Source organism: Pituophis catenifer, unplaced genomic scaffold, assembly GCF_029215685.1.
Source record: "Pituophis catenifer annectens isolate HBS135680 unplaced genomic scaffold, rPitCat1.0.hap2 SCAF_2, whole genome shotgun sequence".
In the NCBI taxonomy this organism is placed as follows: Eukaryota; Metazoa; Chordata; class Lepidosauria; order Squamata; family Colubridae; genus Pituophis; species Pituophis catenifer.
The window spans coordinates 71,735,618-71,757,453 of NW_027256882.1; the positions used below are offsets into that span (position 1 = coordinate 71,735,618).

The 21,836-nt window shown below is 37.8% G+C and overlaps 1 protein-coding gene across 1 annotated transcript; it reads left to right on the plus strand.

The window, feature by feature from the left end:
- The first annotated feature begins 969 nt into the window (after positions 1-969).
- Positions 970-20,957, plus strand: RAB7A (RAB7A, member RAS oncogene family). Its single transcript, XM_070936917.1, has 6 exons — positions 970-1,085; positions 14,037-14,125; positions 17,162-17,288; positions 18,807-19,025; positions 19,361-19,489; positions 20,010-20,957. The coding sequence occupies exons 2-6, from the start codon at positions 14,073-14,075 to the stop codon at positions 20,103-20,105; spliced, it is 624 nt and encodes a 207-aa protein (XP_070793018.1). The 5' UTR covers positions 970-1,085; positions 14,037-14,072; the 3' UTR covers positions 20,106-20,957.
- The last annotated feature ends 879 nt before the right edge of the window (positions 20,958-21,836 follow it).

Consider the following 21,836-nt stretch of genomic DNA (forward strand, 5'->3'; position numbering starts at 1 on the left):
GTAATAAAGATACCATCGTGCTGTGAATTTTGGAAATGATCTTACTTAAGTGTAGATCTGTATAATTTCAGTATGTTATTAATGGAGCATAGCATTGCACTCCAATCTTCCCTTTAGCCTGACTAGGTGTCTCGGTGGCTAAGACACTGAGCTTGTCGATCAGAAAGGTCGGCGGTTCGAATCCTTAGTACAGGTCTGCGTGAGCAGGGGGTTGGACTAGATGACCTCCAAGGTCCCTTCCAACTCTGTTACTGTTAACTTTTTTCATTGGGTGGACTAAATTGGTTCTTATTCTTTCCTGCGAGTTGTACCCGCTACAGATATTAGCACAAGGACATGTTTGGTGACTTTGAATGAACCTTACTCGATACTGTCTTTGTTCTCCCCATAGATGCTTGCATTGTCTCGACTCCTCTTGCCTTACACTTCAACGTTCCGGGTGTGACATTTTGCTTTAATAGAGACGGACTGATTAATGCAACAGTGCTGGGAGAACAAGATCAGGAAACGAAGTAGGTAGGCAGCAAAGCTGTTAATACTGACTCGAGGAAAGCCCCTTTGAAGCCGATGGACTTCCTAATCTGCTTGTCATGCAATCTGATACCTGTTTACTCAAAAATAAGTTCCCGCCCATTGAACGAAGCTCACGTTGTTTTTAAAGCAGGTGGTTGCTGCTTAATAAACTGAACCCGGAGCAGGAGACCAAGGTACGGTATCCAGAGGCTCCTCAGCGGCCAGCCTCCCGTTAACAAACCCCGTTTCAGAATTTTGCAAGGGGGCTCAATTACAACGTATCATAGAGCCGCCGCCAAAGGCTAGGCTAGAGCGTGAGCCTTCCGTAATTAGAACCAAAAAGGCTTCCCGAACCCCGTCCGGCCTTTGGCCCCGCCCTTTTTACACGTCAGTGCAATCAAGACGCCGGGCGGGTCGCGTGACCGGAAGGGGTGAGCAAGAGGCGGAAGTGAAAGCGGGGAGGGTGTTTGGCCCCATTAAAGCGGAGCCGAAGGGAGCGGAGGGTTGGCGGTCCTGAAGGGTGGGGGAGAAACAGTTTGCGAGAAAGCCCGGGTTTTCGTTGTTTTTACACGGTGAGTCCGACGGTGAGGGTGGGGCCCCAGAGCGCCACCAACGCGGGGGGGGGAGGTGTCTTGTTGCTGGGCTCGACGTCGGGAGAGCGGCCTAACGGCTTTGCGGGAGGAGTGGGGGGGGGGCGCTCGTTTAGCCCGCTGGGTTGGAGAACGGGGAGAAGGGCGCGGCTCTGTCGGGGGCGTCCGAGTGGGGGGGGGGGGGAAGAGAGAATTCCTTTGTCGCTGTCTTTTTTTTTTTTTTTTTCTATCCTCCTCGGCTGCCTTCGCGACGGGAGGAGGGAGCGGCCGTCTGGGGGCCCCGCCCTGTTCGCTTTGGGGCTGGTAGTTCTCCATAGGGCCAGTTTAAGGGGGGGAGTGGGGGGGGGGTAGCAGCCGCTTAATAACGATCCGTCTGCGGTGGGCGGGGGTTTGGCAAGGCGAGGAGGCTGCCGGTAGGATGTCCCTGGGAAGAAGCTCGGGAGAGAGCGGTGGCTCCTGTCCTTCCGTCTCTTTCTCCACCCACCCACCCACTCCGTTTTTCCGGAACAAAGAAACGTGGGCTAGAGGAACCCCCAGTGTGTCCGTTGGTGGTTTGGTTGATCGTAGCTGGTTCCTGGCCCAACCCTGGAAAACTGAAAGGTGAGAGAGCTGCTGAGCCCTCCTCCTGCCCGCCTTTGCTGGCTAAACAATAACGCTTCCTGTTACTGCCCAATTGAAGACTTAATAGAAATACGGATCCCTGGCTTCAATTTGTTCTTCGGTAAATATCGAACTTCGATATTTAAACCAGCATGTGCATTTTTAAAAATGTCCAAAGCTACTTAACCAAGGTATCCGTTCCTTGCTACCCTTCCCACCCCAGCTTGAAAATGCCTGTTTTGTTCTGAGTAAATAGAAGTGCCCCAGAGATTTAATACTGCCATCTTAATATGCGTATCGGGAGATCATTCTACCTGAACCTAGTGCAGTTTTACATGATTTACGTGATCCAGGTTGTGCTGCGAGAAGCCCTTTTTGTGTTAGAGTTAGACAATACTTTTGAGAGTAAATTCAAGAGTGGAATCAGTTGAGCGTTTATGTACAAGGACAGTTGAGCTCAATCTAATACAAGAGTTTCCTTTGAGTAGATGAATGGTAAATCGGTTGGGGATCACAATGTTATCTCCCTGTCTAAACATGATGTAGTTTACTAAGTTAGGGATGGTAAACAAAGCAGTGTCTTTCTGTATTGCCACAAGTACTTAATCGGAATGCTAGACAACAAATGACTCAGGATAAAACTAGGTTTCAAGACTTGACTCATTGATACCCTTGAAGAGAGCTAACCTTATCTTTGGTGCTATTGCATATGAATATGTCATCATACTGAAGAAGTAGTGTGTGCCATATTTAGGAATATTTAGGTATTTAAAGCCTGGCAATTTAAGGTGAATGACAATAATGGATTGGGCCACTAAATTGATTTTTCTGTGATAATTGCATATCCCAATGAAAGCTAAGCAATACATTTAACTATTCTAAAACATTTCTGGGCTCAAATGAATATACATATATATAGCCGAGATATGATTTATATTGTAAAGCTCAAAGTAATTTTCTTAAGTTACTGGGTAAAATTAACCTATATTAAATGGAATCCATGTATATTTCCTGTTCTGTTTTCCCTCCTTAGCTGGGAAGAGCAAGCATGCTGCCTTCCCTTGTGATTGCAGCAGCTGATTAAGCACATGATTAGTTCATGAGTAGTTAAGTGCAATTTATCTAGGAATTAAATGTCATCAAATGTTTTTAGAGGAAACTGGTATATACAACCTATTGCTTTGGAAATTGGCTCTGTAGTAATAAATTTCTGTAAAGGCAAGTTTGTCATATGCTTTGTCTTAAAATTCAGTTAATATAACTGAAAAGAAATAAACTTTTAGACATCAATTATTCAAAGTAGATATTTCAATTTGCTCTTAAATGTTTCTTTTTCCTGCTTATGGTAAGAAATTCTCAAACTTTGTATTACCACAACCTTTGAAAATGAGAAAGGAAATGGGTTACTATGAATAATGGCAAGGAATGTCTGGACATTTTCAGTCATCCAGGTCATAGCTATCTCAGGTGCTTTTTTCAAAAAAGCAGTTGGGTTGTTTTTTCCTTGAAGAAGAAAACCTTTTGCTTCTCATCCAAGAAGCTTCATCAGTGGTGATGGAAAGATAGGTGGTGAAGCTCCTTGGATGAGAAGCAAAAGGTTTTCTTCTTCTTTCCTCAAGGAAAAAACAACTCAGTTGCCTTTTGAAAAAAACACCTCTGAGACAATGGCAGGGAATAAATACATCCCTTTAATAGTTCAATTTAAACTCAACAAGGTTATTAAATTTTGTAGTTTCAATACTGCCCTCTAGAGCTTGCCCATGAAAAATTAGCAAATCCTAGAGTTAAATTTTGACAGCAATCCCAACCCTACCTGTGCAACGTTTTAAAAAATTATGCCCCTGGCCTCACCCCTATTTCCAGGATCCTAACCCATAGCTTGAGAACTGTTGATTTATTGTAGTGAAAATTGTAGGCAAATAATACAAACATATCCTTACATCCTGATATATAAAGCATAGTTGTTGCTTCAAACAGGTGAAGTTTTGAGTAGTAGCGGATTTGTAGGAGACTTGCATCTAATGCTATAAAACTGTTGTTAGCGTGAGCAAATCCATAGTAGCTTCTAGACCAATTATGATACTATGCATATATTTGCACTTGTATTTGGATTATAAATAAAGGCCAAACTTATAGTACCTTCTATTTAAAATAGTGTATAATATGTGTATTAGTAACTCAAGGTCTACTAGATTGTCCTTTCAAAGTCTTAATTTTCCCCCAATTCATTTTAAAAGTTAAAGTGGCATATTAAAAGTGTTGAACTCAACAGCATAATTTTATGTTAAATATGTCACTGTTCTCCTTAGAAATTCTTACAAAACAAATATATTGATTGGATGTTATAGTGCTTTTGGCCATCTCCCCCATAGCTTACAGTAGTGTCCTAGTGTTACCGGTCAATTTATGGCACTGCAATGGTTGGATAGTTCTAAAATGTGTTTTGTGTAATTGGTTGAAAAATGACCTTTATTTGTCAAATTTGTACCCTGTATTTTTGTTCAAGAGCTCAGGATAACATAGATAGCACTTCTCTTTCTTTTTTTCCCCCTACAACAACTCTATAAGATTGGCTGCCCAACATCATTCAGTTTTCATGGCTAAGAATGGGTTTACCTGGTATCAGTCAGATGTTTAACCATTACATTACTCTGGCTGTGAGTTCACCTGCTCAGAAATAATGGAAAAAAAATAAGTTTAATGTGATTACCAAGATCCAAGATCAGATTTTTCTCACCTTGGATATTTATAAGCTCATTTATAAACATAATTCATTGTTATGAGTGATTTGAGGCAGTCAACTACTCGATACGATTAGTTCAAGCTTTTTCTGATGGAGATACTGCATATATTATATATGAATATATTGTCATAGGTTAAGGAATTGTCTACAACAGGTTACACAAGAGCACAATGATGGGGCATCTGGTTTGCAACAAAATATCCTAGATATAAAAAATATGGAGAATTGAACCAAGAATCTGATTTGTTGTAAGGCAAGATTCTGTGTTCCTGGACTAAGAGATAGGTTTTTGTGTAGTAGTTAAAGCACCATGCTAGAAACCAGGAGTTCTCTAGGCACCAACCAGCTGGATAACTTTGGTCCTACCATTATCTCTCAGTTTTAGGAAGAAGACGGTGTTAAACCACTTCTGAAATTTTCTTCAGAGAACTGCAGAGACTAGTCTAGTCAATGACCAGGAGCCCCCACTAACTGGAAGGCATCCGAAAACATAAGTTATGTTAAAAGCATGTATGGCACAACCAGGTTTATTTGGTCAGAAGTGGAGTAATTTCTTTTAAATCTGAGGATAAATACAGAATTAAATTTCATTGCTACCCTCCCATAAATGTTGAACTTGAAGTGCTTATACTGGTATATTCTCTCTGGAAATATAATGAACAGGCATGGAAGACAGGTGATTACAGTATTCTTGACGTAACCATATAAATGAAGTAAGTTGTTATAAACAACTAAAGCTGTAACGTGAAAAAATATTAAACTTTTTGTTTAGAAGTAGAGAAATCAGTGTTTGTTTACGGAATGATAATTACTTTTCCTACCACTTAGCAGTGTCTCATATCAAATAACAGTGCAATTCATGCTGAGATCAATTTTAGCCCGTTCACCATTAATATGGAAGCAATATTAATAGTGGAATAGGCAGTGACACTATTGAAATCCTAAGTCCCACTAATTTCACAAGTATGGGAAATCATCAATATTCTTTAATTTAAAGGTGCTATTGCTGAACTTGCATAAGACGTGAATTATGACTAGTCCACAGTAAAAGGCAAAGTTGGTAGTGGCCTTGTCTGTTGAGATGTTTTTCTTTCCCAAATGCTCATGTGCCTCCACCTTTGCCTTCAAGTCAGTCTTGGCAACTGCCTGAACAAGTCCCTGCAGTTTTCTTGAGAACATTTTCAGAAGTGGTTTCCTAGGGCTGTAGAATGAGAATGAGTGATAGTCCAAAGTCACATAACTGGTTTCATACTTAAAACTCATGGTCTCACGGTGTCTAGCCTGATAACCATTACTCCAAACTGACTCTCATTATTGGTTTATAATACTTTATTTTGTGTTAGACAAGTCCCTCATCCACTTAATTCTTCCACATTGCCATTTTAACTGCTCTCTCTTCTTTAAAAGTTATTTCTGTATCTTGCTCAGCTGCCAACTAATAGCTAGAGAGACACATTACACCAAGTAATGCAATTTGTTTTGATTGCTGTTTACTATGTTGTATTTACAGAGCTGCTCACTAAACTATGATTTGTCAGATCCCCTATCAAATTTGAATATTATAGTTGAGCCATCTAAGAATTTCTCTATTTTCCATTGCCTGGTGTCTTATAACCAAGTCTTAAGGGAATTCCTAAACAATAACAAAAAGAGTTAGTTTAACTTGGGGATGGGGGTGGGCAGGAATGTTCCATAAGGCATAACAGAGAAGGCCCATCTCTTGGGACCCATCAAATGTAACTCCCTGACCAATAAAACCCTTAGTATTCCTTCTTTGCCTGATCTAATGGAGTGCAATGCAAAGACTTTCCCAGCCACAATTGCAACATACATTTTGAGCAGGAGTTGTGAATCTGGAGGAGTCCCAGATTGCATGCTGGGTCTGTCTGGGCAGTGCCTCCCCATCTAGCACCAAAGATAGCATAATCCTTGTAGGAACCTTCCAGTCTTGCCAGGGTTCAACTGAAAAGACTGTTATACCCCATTCAGTTTCTTTAATTTCAGATACACTTGTATACTGTTAGGCATCTCTTTTGAGGGAATTAATGTAGAAATCTTGCAGGATTCTATTTAAGAAAGCCCTAGTTTATGTCTGTCATTTGCTTTTCATGTTTTATTCTTGTATACTCGCTAAATGGAAATTGTAATTTATAATATCTGGAGGATTCAAGCTTAAGAGGGCTGATGGTATTCTTTGGAAGATAATTGAGTGCATTAAGTGCCAATTAATATCTTTTTTTTACTTCACTCTGGAATATTCTATTTATATTGACACCATAAATAGCTGTGAGGCAGTGAGATATTCAGAAGCGGATTTTAGACAAATAGAGGCAATAATGCTGGCATTCATGCCAATTATATTTCAGTTTTCTTGGCTGCTCTTGATCACAGCTTTGGTTCAGTTATAAATGCAGAGTGGAAAATGAAACTGCTGCCAGCATAGTTATTTGCGATGCATGGTGAAATTGCTTCAAGAAGACAATTGCATTCTCTAAATATTAATATTTAATGAGTGTCAGCATCCCTTTAAACAAAAGTATAGGCAATGTATAGAGAGCATACATTCTTGCTAGGCTTACTTAGAACTGGAACATTTACTATTGTGCAGACTGATGCTCAGCAGTTAAGATGTCTAAAACATAGAAATTTCTAGCTACTGTGAAAGTTGTAATCTTAACACTTTTGAAATGCAGCAGTCAGAATAGGTTTTCACTCAGCTAACATTTCCCTACTTTTCAGTTTTAGCATTGCTGATGAGTTTTTTAAATATTTAAGCTCAGCACATAAGAGAGCTGGTTCAGGGAGTTCTACTAGATAAATCATATTTGTGTACTGGAGGCTTAAGGTAGGCTTTACAACCAAATAGTGTAAAGGTAGGTCTCAACTTACAATCAAAATTGGGATCATTAATTTATGTTGCTAAGCAAATTGTTAAGTGAGTCATACCCAATTTTACTTTTATTTGCCATGATTGTTAAGTGAATCACATGGTTGTTAAGTGAATATGGCTTCCCATTGATTTTGCCATTGGAAGTCATCTGGGTAGGTCACAAATGGTGATCACATGACCCCGGGACATTGCAGCCACCATAAATACATGCTGGTTGCCAATCGCCCAAATTTTGATCAGGTGACCATGGGGATACTGCTACAATCGTAAACATGGGGACAAATTTTAAGTTACCTTTATCAGTGCTATTGTAATTTCAAATGGTCACTAACAAATGGTTGTAAGTTGAAGACTATCTGTATTGAAATAGTATAGCTTTTCATACAGGCATTTCATAGGCTTAGTAGTTTTAAGTACAGTAGTTATCTAGCCTGGTATATCTTGCTGCAAGCATATTTGCTTATGATCTGTTTTTTAATAAAAATGAAAAATCGATGCAGCAGCTGTGTTTAAAGCTGCCTGACGATGATATCATTGTTGCTGCTTAAGGGTGTGCATTTTTTGTAAGAGTATTTTGCCAGCATCAAGGATATATAGTCAAGGATGCAGCTGGTTTTTTAAAGCATTGCTTTTAGTGGGTACTATCAAATGTAACATGCCTTCTCAAATCTATTAGTCTGATTGCCCATTATTTATTAGTTGTTAGACGACAAATAATTAAATCCTGGCAAGATTATTCTGTTCAACCCTCTGAAGTCTTCTGGGGAAAAAAGACTTGAAGGGAAACCAGTAAAATTACTGAATATTGTGAAATTTATGGGAGAATATATTGTTAGCAGGAACAATGACTCTTCAACAAGTATGATTAATTCAGAATCAGTATTTTTGTAATGTAGAACTAAGTAAAAATTACATGATACTGCCTATTGAGCAAATGACACACTTTTACCTACTTTAATGGTTGGGTTCATTTAACGTATTAGAGTAGGCTAAAGTAGAGTTGTTGGGTCTGTGGGTTCATTGAATTATGGAAACAAAGCCAATACAAATTATAAACCATAAGAATTAATAGTAAATAAATAGCAAATACATTGGGGATGAGAAGCACTCTCAGATGCAAATCTGCTTTTTCCAGAGGTGCACAATTCAAAATGACCATCTCAATCCCCGATTCTGGTTTCCCCTCATCAACAACATCTCCTCTGACTTGATTTCAGCTTGCTTTTCCACATCCAGACCAGATTCAGATAAAAGTAGTGTTGTGTTTCCTTTGGATTTGGTAGTAAGTAATGAGCTAGGTATCATCAATTTACTCCAAATCAATATTTCCAGTAATTTCATATAGGTTTTGCACACTGTACAAGGAGCATGGGCATCAATGGGCATCAAAAAATCTATGTAGATTCAAACATTTCCCTAATATCATGGGCTTGGTGAGTATAAATAGGACAAAAATCAGAATCATTACAAAACAGTTCATTTAAGGTCTAATCCGTAGCTGATGGAGTGGAAAAGGTATTGGAAGATAGAGTAATCATCCAGCAAAATTGAATCAAAAGTGAATGTAAAAGTAGGATAGGTGGAAATAATTGGATCAGAGGGAAAGAACTGTATGGCAGAGAAGCATTAAAGCACATGGAGTTATGTTGAGAAGTACGAACAAGAATGTTTGGTATTATGATAAAGTAGAAGAAGTTGTGGATAAGAAATATTGATGCAAAACTAAGGGTGAAAGGAAAATATTTGTGTATAGAGAAAATGATAGTTGCAAACAGAAGTAGGTGCTCCATCATCACTGGAGGTTTTTAAAAAGAGGTTGGACAGCTGTTTGTCGGTATAGGTCTCCTGCTTGAGCAGTTGGACTAGAAACCTCCAAGATCCCTTACAACTCTATTATGCTGTTAAATGGATTAATCAGAGAAAGCAAGGAACAATTAAAGTTAAAAGAGAAGATGTGGAATAAAGGAAATAGATTGGAATTATGGGTTTTTCCCCCGTGGCAATGAAATTAAAAGATGGCTGCTGGATATAAGATTGGTATATAACAGAGGAAGTAAATGTGTGAGAATAAATAGAATGTTTTAATGGTTTGATACTGAATACATAGTAAAAAAATGTATTCCATTGATTAGCATATTTTTGAATATATAAAATATTTGGAGATGCAAGTGTTCTTTGTAAATCATGCTGCATTTTTGGTTGAGAATTCATGCTCAGAAAGTTAGATTACATGGCCATAACAAGTATGGATCCCAAAATTATGACTGAGTTGTGCTAGATAGAAAAATGGAGTGCATGATTGCAAGTTATATGGTAAATAACCAAAAGTAGAAATGGGAAAATGAATGGAACAATTTTAAGATGTGCAAATGCTGGAAGAAAAATAGTGGATAGGGTGTTTGTTGAAGAAGTAAAGGCATGTAAGAGAGTGCATCTGTCCATTATGAGCCGTGGTGGCACAGTGGTTAGAATGCAGTATTGCAGGCTAATTCTGCCCACTGCCAGCAGTTCAATTCTCACTGGCTCAAAGTTGACTCAGCCTTCCATCTTTCTGAGGTGGGTAAAATGAGGACCCAGATTGTTGGGGGCAATATGCTGAGACTGTAAACCGCTTAGAGAAGGCTGTGAAGTGGTACCATGTTTCTCCGAAAATAAGCCCTTCCCAAAAATATTTAAACGCAAATGCAGCCGGTCCCTGCCATTTCCTGTGGTTAGGGTTAGGGAGACAGAGCTGGAAATCGGGTAAGACGGCAAGAGGATCTTGTCTTGCTCCACGGGCCCCAAAATAATAAGACCTCCCCAAAAATAAGGCCAAATGCTTATTTCAGGGTTCAAAAAAATACAAGACAAGGTCTTATTTTCGGGGAAACGTATATAAGTCTTAAGTGCTATTTCTATTATATGGAAATTTCTGGACTGGAAGGCTCGTTCACTGTTCATTGTTACACTAAAGGTAGTCTTAAGCTTTCTATGGAAAACCATACAGAATGATTCCTACAAGTTCTGAGAATAATTGGAAATAACCATCTTGATCATTCTTGCCAAGCCTATTCCCAGGTAAATCTTATTTTAAATTACTGTAGGAAGTTTATTAATGTCCTTACTGCAGGAGTGTCAAACTTGATTTCATTGAGGGCCGCATCAAGATTGCGTTTGATCTTGGGGCAGGGGGGCATGGCCAGGAATGGGCATGACCAGCTTGACATCACTCCTTTCGGGAATGCTTGTGGTGGCCTGAATGCTCTGCCAGCGAAAACTGACTCCTGAGCTCCATTTTCAGCTGCAACGGTCTCCTGCAATCCACTGCCAGCAAAAATGAAGCTCGGGAGGGCCTGTTTTCATTGGCAGAGGCACCGTGGACCGGCCCTTCACTGTTTCCAGGGCGGCCCTGCGGGCCACATTCGGTCCATGGGCCTTGAGTTTGACACTCCTGCCTTACTGCTTGGTTTGAGGAAGATACAGTTGGTATCATGACTCATCCAAGGAATCACTTTGATCTGTCTTCATTCAGAACCCATTGAATAAATACTGTTTGACTTCATATTCTCTTTCAGAGAAACTAGCAAACCTTGAGTTTTATTGAAAATTACACTTCAATAAAAGTGAGATCTTATGGAGAAAGAAATTATGAACTGCTTTCTCCATGAAGGAAGGAATGTGATTAAGCATTCTGAGCCCACACATGTTGTTGTAATCTGATTGTGCAGACTTGTGCTAAGTACTGTTCCTATGGTTACCTGAGGGAATAAAGAGAAATACAGCAATAAAGAAATAGAATTATCAATAGCTCGCTTCATATGTGCAAATACGAAAATTCAATTCTTTCACCTCAGTTATCTCACCTTGATTATCTTTATCAAATAGCAAACAGTTCATTAAATCCCCTACATTATCATCTGACTGGAATTCAAAATCCCCCAAAAGTTTACTGTTGCATGCTAAGGCATGTGGCAATGTTATTTAGTTGGGAAAATGAACTTACATATAGACTGGTATGCCTTAGGCTAGAAGAAATAAATCAGCAATGGAGTGATACCTTAAAATAGCCACAGCAGTCTTTTCCAACCTGAGCAAATTTGGAATATGTAACACTTTTAAATTGTGGTACTGTGGTTGAGTATTTTGAAGGTTGAAATCTACATACTGAAAGTTACTAGTTGGAAAACATTGGTTTACAGTATCCTTTTTTCTCAAAATAGTACAATGATGAGACAGTAATTAGCCTCCTATGAAATACCATTTTTTTGTGTCAGAAATAAACCATAACTCCAAAAGGATATGGACAAGAGTATGCATACATGAAATACCAATTGTTAATGTTGGGACTTTCTATATTGGTAATAACTATACACTGGCTGCTGGCACAGAGTGCTAATTTTTTATAGATGCTTCAAATTTCATAGGTTATATCAAACACATTATTGATAGGCCTCATTTTATCTTTTTAAAAAAGGTACTTTTTCATGGTATTTTTAACAAGTTAAATAAGTATGTTAAAATTTATAAGAAAGTGCACATTTGATAACATTACATGATGTTTTCTTGCAGAGGTTTCACTACCCAAACTAGATAACATCATCAGTGCTAGTTATTATGATTTTCAAGGCATCATCATCATCACTAGCACAGATGTTAACCTAGTCGGGTAATGCAACATCTGCAGGAAAACAACCAAGTCCCTTTGTTGCTGAATAGTTTGCCACCAGATATCAGCTCTGACCCTTTTTGTCTTTGGGATGCAATTTTTAAAAAAGCTGTTTAATTAATGAAGATAATGTCATAAAGTTATTGATACTGTCTGAAAATATTTTTAAATATTTGTTATTTTTTTTATAATTCTTATACTATTGTATCCTGGAAGTTTTTCCTTGAAGGTGTTAAGGGTGGCATGACTGCAGGGTTTGTCTAATAAATAAACGAATGCTTCTGATTGATACCTGTATGCTATTGAAAGTTCTTTGACTAATTTGTGTTAAAATTACAAAACAATTTCCCCTGGGTATGTTTAAACACTTTCTGCACCAAGCTTAAGCCTTGTAGGTGTGCTCTATCTGTTATTAATTTTGCTTTGTTATAGTAACACTTAATCATATAAGTGTTAATAATTGAAGTTGTGCTCTGCTGGTACTGAGTAGCTCCATTGGCATTTGGAGAGCTGCGTGAGAGCTGTGGCTTTCAAAGATTTATTCATAATTCAAACATCTGAAAGGAAAAATTATTTCAATCAACAGAATGTTAATACATTGAATACCCATCATTGGAGATAATATGGAGGAAACAAATCCCATGTTAGGTTTCTTTAAAAATAAGGGCTAGTTTATTGAACATAGCAAAGATTGCTTTGTTTTTGATAACTGTTTAATTAGGTTGTTGAAGTTTTCTCCAAATTCCAAAAACAAAAACTAGAATTATAAGCAGTACAGTAAAACCATGATTTACTCAGTGCAACAGACTTTTTTGGAAGGGACTAAATGTCATTGCAATTTTATTTCATTTATTATTTATATTTCATGTTTATGAGCGCCCATGTCCCTCACAGAAGGGAGTATTTGAGTACTGCAGTACTTCATTTATCATTTGTGTGATGATGTCTTGATGCAAATGACTCAAATTGTGTCATTAGCATGGTTTGCTATGATCAAGTGCTTTTTGATTTACTAGAATTTGGGAAATAATGGAACTCTGCACCCTCCATTAAAATTTCACTGTATGATATTGAAGTTATTTGTTCTTCTAGTTTCTTGCTGAAAGACATATGATTCAACTGTGCCTTGATATTTTTTAAACTAGCTGCAACTTTTGCATTTGGACACTTCCTTTTTTTTGGCACGCAATGTTTCCCTGCAGCATTACATCTACATTAAGGAGCTTGCAATCCATAATGGCATTTTCTTTAATGTTCAACATTTGTGAATCTTACACAGTAGAATATAGGTACTAACAGGCGTTCGCAATTTACAAGCCTAATAATCATAGTCTTGCTGGACATTTTAAATGAAGCTGCTATTCTAGACTTTGCTGGAATTTCAGTTCGCAGTAGATTGCATAATTAGACAGTTGCAGAGCAGATGTTTCATGTAACCTCAAAGCCTATGCCTAATGTACAGTTTTGCTGTACTTCATTCTCTTTTCCACTTGCTCTCATATTGGAATTAAGCTCTCTGTGTGTGTGAGGGAGAGGGAGAGGGAGAGAGAGAGAAAGCTGTAATAAGAACTTCTTAACAAAAATAAGAGTTATGGACTTTTCTCTCAGGTTGAATCTCTGGTAGGACTAACATTCCTTCACAGAGGAATTTCTGAGACTATTAACCTGAAACTTAAAACGGTTTTTCATAAACCAGCTTTAAGAAGATAACTAAGGCTATTTTTTCTGTTTAAGCCAAAGAGGGAAATGTTGGAATGCTTTTAAGATGGATAGCATTCAGCATTAGTGAAGTTTCTGGGGAATCTTTCCTTCCTGCTTTTATACTTGGGACACTTAAGTTGAATAGCTAAGCATTCTCTGGATTTGATCAATAGCCAAACAGAGGCTTTTTTGCAATGAAGTGGTTTCATCTTTACATCTGTTTCAAGAAAGCAATATCTAGTACCTAGTTTGCAAGGATATGAAATATTAATATGTTACCTGTACTTTGACTTGTCTGTAAAAGCAAATGGATTGCAGAGTAAGACGTTTATATTTTAATTTCCTTTTATCTAGTAAGTGCACTTGAATATTCATCTGAATTCTGTAATAATGACTTCTAGAAAGAAAGTATTACTCAAAGTCATCATTCTTGGAGATTCAGGGTAAGTATTAATATAATAATATTTTGCCTTGACTAGCATTGCTTAAAAATGGTCAGCGAAGAGAATTGCATTGCAGTAAGCCATACAAAATACCCAAGATAATATAGAAATATAAACTTTGCTGCAATTGAAATGAAGAATAATGGAAAATATCTCAGCTTACAAAGTTTTGCAAAAGAAGGGCACTGAACGTAGCGTAAATATCTAGCCTAACAAAGTACTTTATCATGCAAAGCGTATGAGCATACAATTCTTAAAGCAATAAAAATATGTTAAAAAATAATTTCCAGATAAGGTAACAAACCACTTCCAAACAGGGGTTGCAGCACTGAATAAATTGTCAAAGCATTTTGTCTGTGATTCTAGCAAAGTAGTTCTGATTGCTTAAAGTATAGTGCACGGAGTAAAAGCTTGCTTTTTGTTTCCTTTTTTTTTTATAGCTTTACATAAGAAGTAGATGTGACAGACTAGAAAAAAAATTGAAATCCAATGCTTGGCTAGCTTTCAAAGATAATTATCTAAGTATTATTATCAAATTTATGTGGCTACCCATATCAGAAGAAGTAACTGGATAATGTACATCAAAAGTATAAACAATAAACGTATCAGTTATATTAAAGATTTAAAAAAAAAACAATTCAATCAGCAATATAACTGCCTCGAGATCATACCAGTTAAAATATAAAATATACTGGTATTAAAATAATACTAATATGCTAGTATATGGAATATAATACTATTAATATATTAATTTATGTAGTATACAAATATATTTGTATGCTAGTAAAATAGTATATAAACTATTCTATGAAATACTAAGTCAGTTGTACTTTGATCATTAATCAGATAATGTATGATCAAATCAGATCAGTATGAAGTACTCAATGCATCTTTGAGACTGTCTTTCAGCTATTGTGAATGGTAAAAAGAAATCCCACTTGTGTACTTGAATCTAATGTCATTAAGCTAGAGATTCAGATAATGTTCCCACAATCTTGAACATCCATGTAAAAACATTTGGAAGTAAAATAATCTTGAAATAAATACTGCTAATACATAATTTTACATCATTCTTATTTATCAGAGGCATCTTATTTAAAGAGGCGAGGAGGAGTCCTAATCTCATTAATATATGCATACCATCTGAGCAGCAGCCACGTAATAAGGCATAATAGTTTATCAAATGGTAATATAGGTAGTCTTTGACTTACAGCCACAATTGAGGCCAGAACTTCAGTTGTGAGATCATCACTGAGGCTTAACCGCGCCAGTGATGCGGTTAAGTGAGTCATGCCTGATTTCACAAACTTTTTTTTGCCATGGTTATGTGAATTGGCCCATTTGGTAAGTTAATCATATGGTCATTAAATTAATCCATCTTTCCCCATTGATTTCATTCGTTAGAAGCCAACTGGGAAAGTCATAAATGGAGATCACATGACCCCTGAATGCTGCTACCATCATAAATACATGCCCATTGCCAAGCACTCAAATTTTGATCACATGGCTGTAGGGACGCTAAGACAGTCCTAAGTGCAAGGACCAATTGTATGTCACTTTTTTCAATGCCATTGTAACTTTGAACAGTTGCTAAATAAGGTCCATTGGTGAAGCCCGCCAAGGAATTTTCCCTCTCCACATGGAAATGACAGGAAATCCCTCAGAGCACTGCAGGAACAGACCTAAAATCCTCCTTATCTTATTCGCTTGCAATCTTCCCTGCTGGCTTCTCTATTGACTTCTGAGGAAGCCAGCAGAGAAGACTGCATGGCAACCACATGATTGTGGCTCACTTGGCAACCTGCCATAAATGCGAGCTGGTTGCCGCACACCCGAAATGTGGCCACATATTCACAATGGGATAGCAATCACAAGGGGATGACATAATGTGACCCTTTATGACAACCAGAAGTGCTTTACAGACTGTAAAACACACTATGTTCACTATAACTTTGCAAAGTTGTTAAATGGTCAGTTGTAACTTAGCGACTACCTGTATGTGGCAAAGTGCTATGTTTCAGTTATAGGAAAGCTGTAACAGAAGGAATCCTTTTATTCCTTCTCATAATGATAAATCTTGCAATTAACAGATGTAGCTACAGAATTCAAGTAATAGAATTCATAATTCTATTCCTCTGAATATGATGAGATTATAATTTGCTTTGACCAATGTGGGTGACAGTATTATTACAACACATCTGGAAGACCATAGACTAAGCTTGATTCATAAATAAATTTTGAATCATTGAGTGATTAAAGTTTATATTTAACATGGTATGACCAATTACTTATTTATAGTGTATTCTAGAAATGGTAAAGAGCAACATGCTGTCATAATGAACACTTAAAGCATTCTTCCAATCTATATATTTAAAAATGTCGATGTAGATTACTAGGTATCTGGAGCAGAGATTTCTGCAGGTACAGGATAATGTATTCCTGACCCTAGTTCAATATGTAATTTCTAAATGAATCAGTTGCAGGCTTACTGTCAGTTGAGTTGAACTCAAAACATAAATATAAATAAATTGGTTGTATTAATTGTAGAAATTAAGATACATACAGTAGTTGAGTTATGATAGTAATGGAGTGGGCCATTTTAATGACATTTTTGCAGCATGAGTTAAGCAAACCCATTGTTCACTATGGCACTGTTTTGCTGGAAACTGGAAATAAGTGCCAGTTTTTGGCAAAGCCATCATAAAATGTGGCCATGTGGTTGTGGGATGCTGCAGTTGGCCATAAGTACAGCCCTGATGCCAAGTGCCCAAGGGGCATTCACCTGACCAGGGGAGGAGAGGGCAACTGTTGGAACTTTAGATCTGGGTCACAAGTCCCCTTTTTCAGGTAGGTTGTAACTTTGAATGGTTGCTAAGCAGCCAGTCATAAGTCTAGGATTTACCTTTATATGAAAAAACAAAAGGAGATGCATGCAAACTAACATTTTATCTGCCCAAGATTATAAACTTGGATTGAGTATATTATTGAGCCTGTGCTATTGTTTTCCATGGCTTGAATTCTCTTCTGTTTGTATAGGGTGGGAAAGACATCTCTTATGAATCAGTATGTTAACAAGAAATTCAGTAACCAATACAAAGCTACAATAGGAGCAGACTTCCTGACTAAGGAGGTGATGGTGGATGACAGATTAGTCACAATGCAGGTAAGTGTGCTTTTAGCATTTTCTTATAGAAGATCCCATTTCTGTTTTCCATTAATTAATGTATGCCAACTCAGCTTACATTTACATAAAATGTTATATAGGACATTTCTTACGTTTTCCCCCCAGATTTTGCAGTGGTGTGCAGGCTCAGCTGTGATTTAAAAACCTTTAACAAGATAGTGGGGTCTTCAGAAACTCAATCTTAATAAATTTGAAATTAGGACAAACATATGCTTTTGCTTATTATTATAGAACATCTTCTCCCCACCCAAATGGTCTGAGAGAGACAGGATTTTCCCAGTATACACACACCTGAGAAGAGATCAGAGGGGTCAGCACCCAGGGAATGACCTTCTCAGTAGTGACCTCCTACTGTTCCAGCCTACCCCTGAGGTTGGATGTATCCTTGTGTCTTAGAACAGGGGTCTCCAACCTTGACAACTTTAAGACTTGTGGACTTCAACTCCCAGAATTCCTCAGCCAGCAAAACTGGCTGAGGAATTCTGGGAGTTGAAGTCCACAAGTCTTAAAGTTGCCAAGGTTGAAGATCCCTGTTCTAAAAGACAATGGTAAAGACAGTCCTGTTTAGGAGGACATTCAGGTAGCAAAGTCTTTCTAATGATAGCAGTAATTTTTACTCAATGGCTTTGTTTTTAACGAGTATCTATGGATGCTTTTAGTGTCATTTTGTCTTATTTTTATGGCAAGCTGACTACAGTCAAACTAAACTGCATGCAAAAAAAGCTACAGATTAAAGTTACCTTGCAATATGGGAATTTACTTGATTTGATAAACTGGCCATCTTATGAAGATTTCGGATCTTACGTAGTTCGTGTTTCCTGTTATTTGATAATGATAAAAGATAATGAATCGATTGTCAAATTCTGCTACTCATCTTTAATTATGGGATCTTACTGTTGCTGTACCTAATGGATAATGTCAGGCTAGTCTTCAGGATTCCCAGTTCAAATATTAATAGATCTCACTAGATCACACATCTGGAGTGGTTGCAAAGATAGTTCAGGAGACATTCTTCCATTTTGAATTCCATAGTAAAAAAAATGGTGGGGAAGGGAGAAACTAGTTTGTAACAAAGAGGCAGTGGGAGCAAAGAGAGATAAGTTATCTCAGAACCACAGTACTCAAAAGGAGGTCTGGGTTGACTTTGGCATTCCTTATTCTTGGTAATGAAGAAATTGGGCTATGATTAAAACCTTACTCACATTGGTTCTATAAATAAAGAGGAGTAGATCTAAAGGCAACTTCCTTTGCCACCCCTGCATTTCTAGAGGGAAGCTGACAGCTCTTTGATATAGGGCCTCTTCATGTTACTATGAATCCAATTTATTCCCCAGAGTTCTTAGGTATGCAGAAAATGTTTCAAAGACAAGAACACAGGGTCACTATCTATATGAAGAGAGGAGAGGAGAGCTGACCCCACATTTTAAAGCATCAGATTCTCTTTGATTTGAACAGACAATTTGCTATTAAGCTACTGTGTTCTTCTCTTCTCTGCAGATATGGGATACAGCGGGGCAAGAACGGTTTCAGTCTTTGGGAGTTGCCTTCTACAGGGGAGCTGACTGCTGCGTGCTGGTTTTTGATGTAACGGCTCCCAATACATTTAAAACTCTTGATAGCTGGCGAGACGAGTTTCTCATTCAAGCCAGTCCACGAGATCCTGAGAACTTTCCTTTTGTTGTGCTGGGAAACAAGATTGACTTAGAAAATAGACAAGTAAGTGGGATGCTGAAGTAGAACCAGAGCAGAAGCCCCCCACCCCAGCCCCTGCAAAAGGATGGATTGCAAATTAACAATCAGATTTTCAGACTGGATAATTTGCAAAATGTGATACCAAAGTGCATGAATAAAATATCTGCTTTTGAAAATGTAAATAGAATAACATTGCTTTGGGAAGAAGCTTTGGGTGTGCAAAGATTTCTCAGCACTCATGAGCTCTACAGCTTAGGAAATAATGTGGAGTTCTTTGCTACTGGTAATAAACAAAGGGTTGCTCGTTAATAGGAATGTATGAACTTAACTGAATTAAAATAAACTTCCTGTGTTGCCAGGTTACCACAAAACGAGCACAGGCCTGGTGCTACAGCAAAAACAATATTCCTTACTTTGAAACCAGTGCGAAGGAGGCCATTAATGTGGAACAAGCTTTCCAGACAATTGCACGAAATGCACTTAAACAGGTGAGCCCTGACTACTGCCCTCTCTTGGCAATTAATTCATATTCCCCTTATAAGATCAAACTTGCCGATGGCTGGCTATAGAACAGCCATTGTTGTGTCTTTTATATATTAGCAGACTTCCAGTTTACTTTTCCAAATAACCAGCTTGTTTTCAATATTTTAACATCCTGTTTGAAAAAAAAAAACCTTCTGCTTGCAATTACTGCAAGTTCAAATCCCACCAGGCTCAAGGTTGACTCAGCCTTCCATCCTTTCAAAGGTAGGTAAAATGAGGACCCAGTTTGTGGGGGCAATAAGCTGACTTTGTATAAATATACAAAAGTATGAAGGCTATTGCTTAACGCATTGTAAACTGCCCTGAGTCTCCGGAGAAGGGTGGCATATAAATTAAAGCCAAAAAAAAAAAAATGTCCATAAGCATTCCTTGGAAATGACACTAAGCTTGCAAAGCAGGAGCTGGTCAACTTGAGCAAAGTAATTTTTAACTGTAGTTGGTGACCTCTTTCCTCTTTCCTGGTAGGAAACTGAAGTGGAGCTTTACAATGAATTTCCGGAACCTATCAAGCTAGACAAGAACGACCGAGCGAAGGCTTCTGCGGAGAGCTGTAGCTGCTGAGGTGGGGCTGGAGGGATTAAGCACAGTCCTTCACAAACCGATATCACACTTAGGCCTTCGACCATAAATGGCCCTTCTCCTGTCCTGGGGGAAATAAAGATACCATTTTCAGCGGCCAAAATTGCCCCCTGACCGTGAACAACTTGTAAACCCATTCATTCCTCCACTCAACTTCATCAGTATCCTTGCATCCCATTACATTTTTATGGTAGCAGACCTTTCTCCTCTAGTTATTAAAAAGGAACCTCTTATACATTTGGAACTTAAGCTACATCCAGATGTCCCTTGGAAAGAAACTGTGTACAGATACACTGTTACAATTTCCCTTTAATTGTCTTGTGTTTCCCCTGTGAAGGCGGCAACTGGAAAGGCTGATTACTCATAGTTCATTGCAAGCTCAGCACTCAGTCCCACTAGGTTGAGTTTTGTATGTATCTGTTAATGCTTGTTACTTTTAACTAATCAGATCTTTTTACAGTATCCACATATTATGTAATGGCTTCTTTAGGAAAAAAGAATCTTATAGTACATGTTAATATATGCAACCGATTAAATGTATAAATTAGTGTAAAATTCTTGAATTACATGTTTAAGTACTGAAACACAAGCTGTTTAGGAAATAAACAGGACACTTGTGAAATGCAGCGTGCTAGCAGCACAAGTCCAAATAGAGACAGTATTCTGTACAGTAGAAGCAAGAATTATGTAAACATTTTTATTGATTTAAGAGCCAAAAAGCTTCATCTCCTTGAAAAATATTATCTGGCTTATTTGTAGTGGAAAATTTTCAAATGCATGATTTTGCGTGCCGGACTATTGGACTTCAGAAATTAAATAGAGTTTTCAAAATGATTGCTTTGATTCCTTTTAACCCCTTCACAGTTACTTTACAAATGTGTAAAGAGGAATTTTAACATTAAATGTCCGACTCTTGTAGATACAGCTCCATCTGGATAGTGACAGTCACTCTTAATGGCCAAGTGTCCTTTCCTCCTCCTCCCCCCATCCCATGTCTGGATTTCCTCTAATGAAACCCTGGCCATTTTGTTCTGCCCTCTTACTTATCCTTGCATTTGTAGTTTTCTTCAATGGAGCATTTCTATATCCCCCCCCCCAAAACTTGAGGTCTACACTCTAGTATGTAGCCAGAACTCTTCTGTAAAGAACACGCCAATAAACTTAACAAGAACAAAAATTCTTGCTCCCTGTCTCTATGTTTCTCCTTGTGGAAGCTAGTGCTTCAGAACCAATTTTATGTTTTTATCCAATGTTCACATTGTATGATAGTGGCCTGCCAGAGAACAGTTGCTAAATTTAGGTTTTCCACTCAGGATTTTGAGAAAGAAATTTATGTGATAAAGGGAGAAACTATATGACAGAAATGTATAGAGACTGTATTTACTATTGAGTTATATTAAATTACATTAGTCAATTGGTCACTAAATGTTATTTATTCAGACTTACCCAATATGTGCTCCCAAATTTACTCCAGAAGTTGATACGTTCTGGAGAACCAATATGCAAAGGATAGCAAAAAAGGCCAATTCATATGTAATAGTGCCAGTCTGCTCCTAACAGGTGTAACAAGGATTTTTTAACAGTTTCAGGGTTCTCTCTAGAGATTGGAAGCCATATTTCTAATAGTACAATTGGTTTGTTCATCGTATGTCACTCAAACAGAATTGAACATTATAAGTGCCATGATCTTCAGATTTTGGAACTATTTCTAAA

Excerpts from the sequence above, each read along its gene's own strand:
- RAB7A (XM_070936917.1), top strand. The coding sequence starts at position 14,073 with ATGACTTCTAGAAAGAAAGTATTACTCAAAGTCATCATTCTTGGAGAT. Across the intron at positions 17,289-18,806 it reads ACAGATTAGTCACAATGCAG|ATATGGGATACAGCGGGGCA; the intron begins GTAAGTGTGCTT and ends TCTTCTCTGCAG. Across the intron at positions 19,490-20,009 it reads CACGAAATGCACTTAAACAG|GAAACTGAAGTGGAGCTTTA; the intron begins GTGAGCCCTGAC and ends CTTTCCTGGTAG.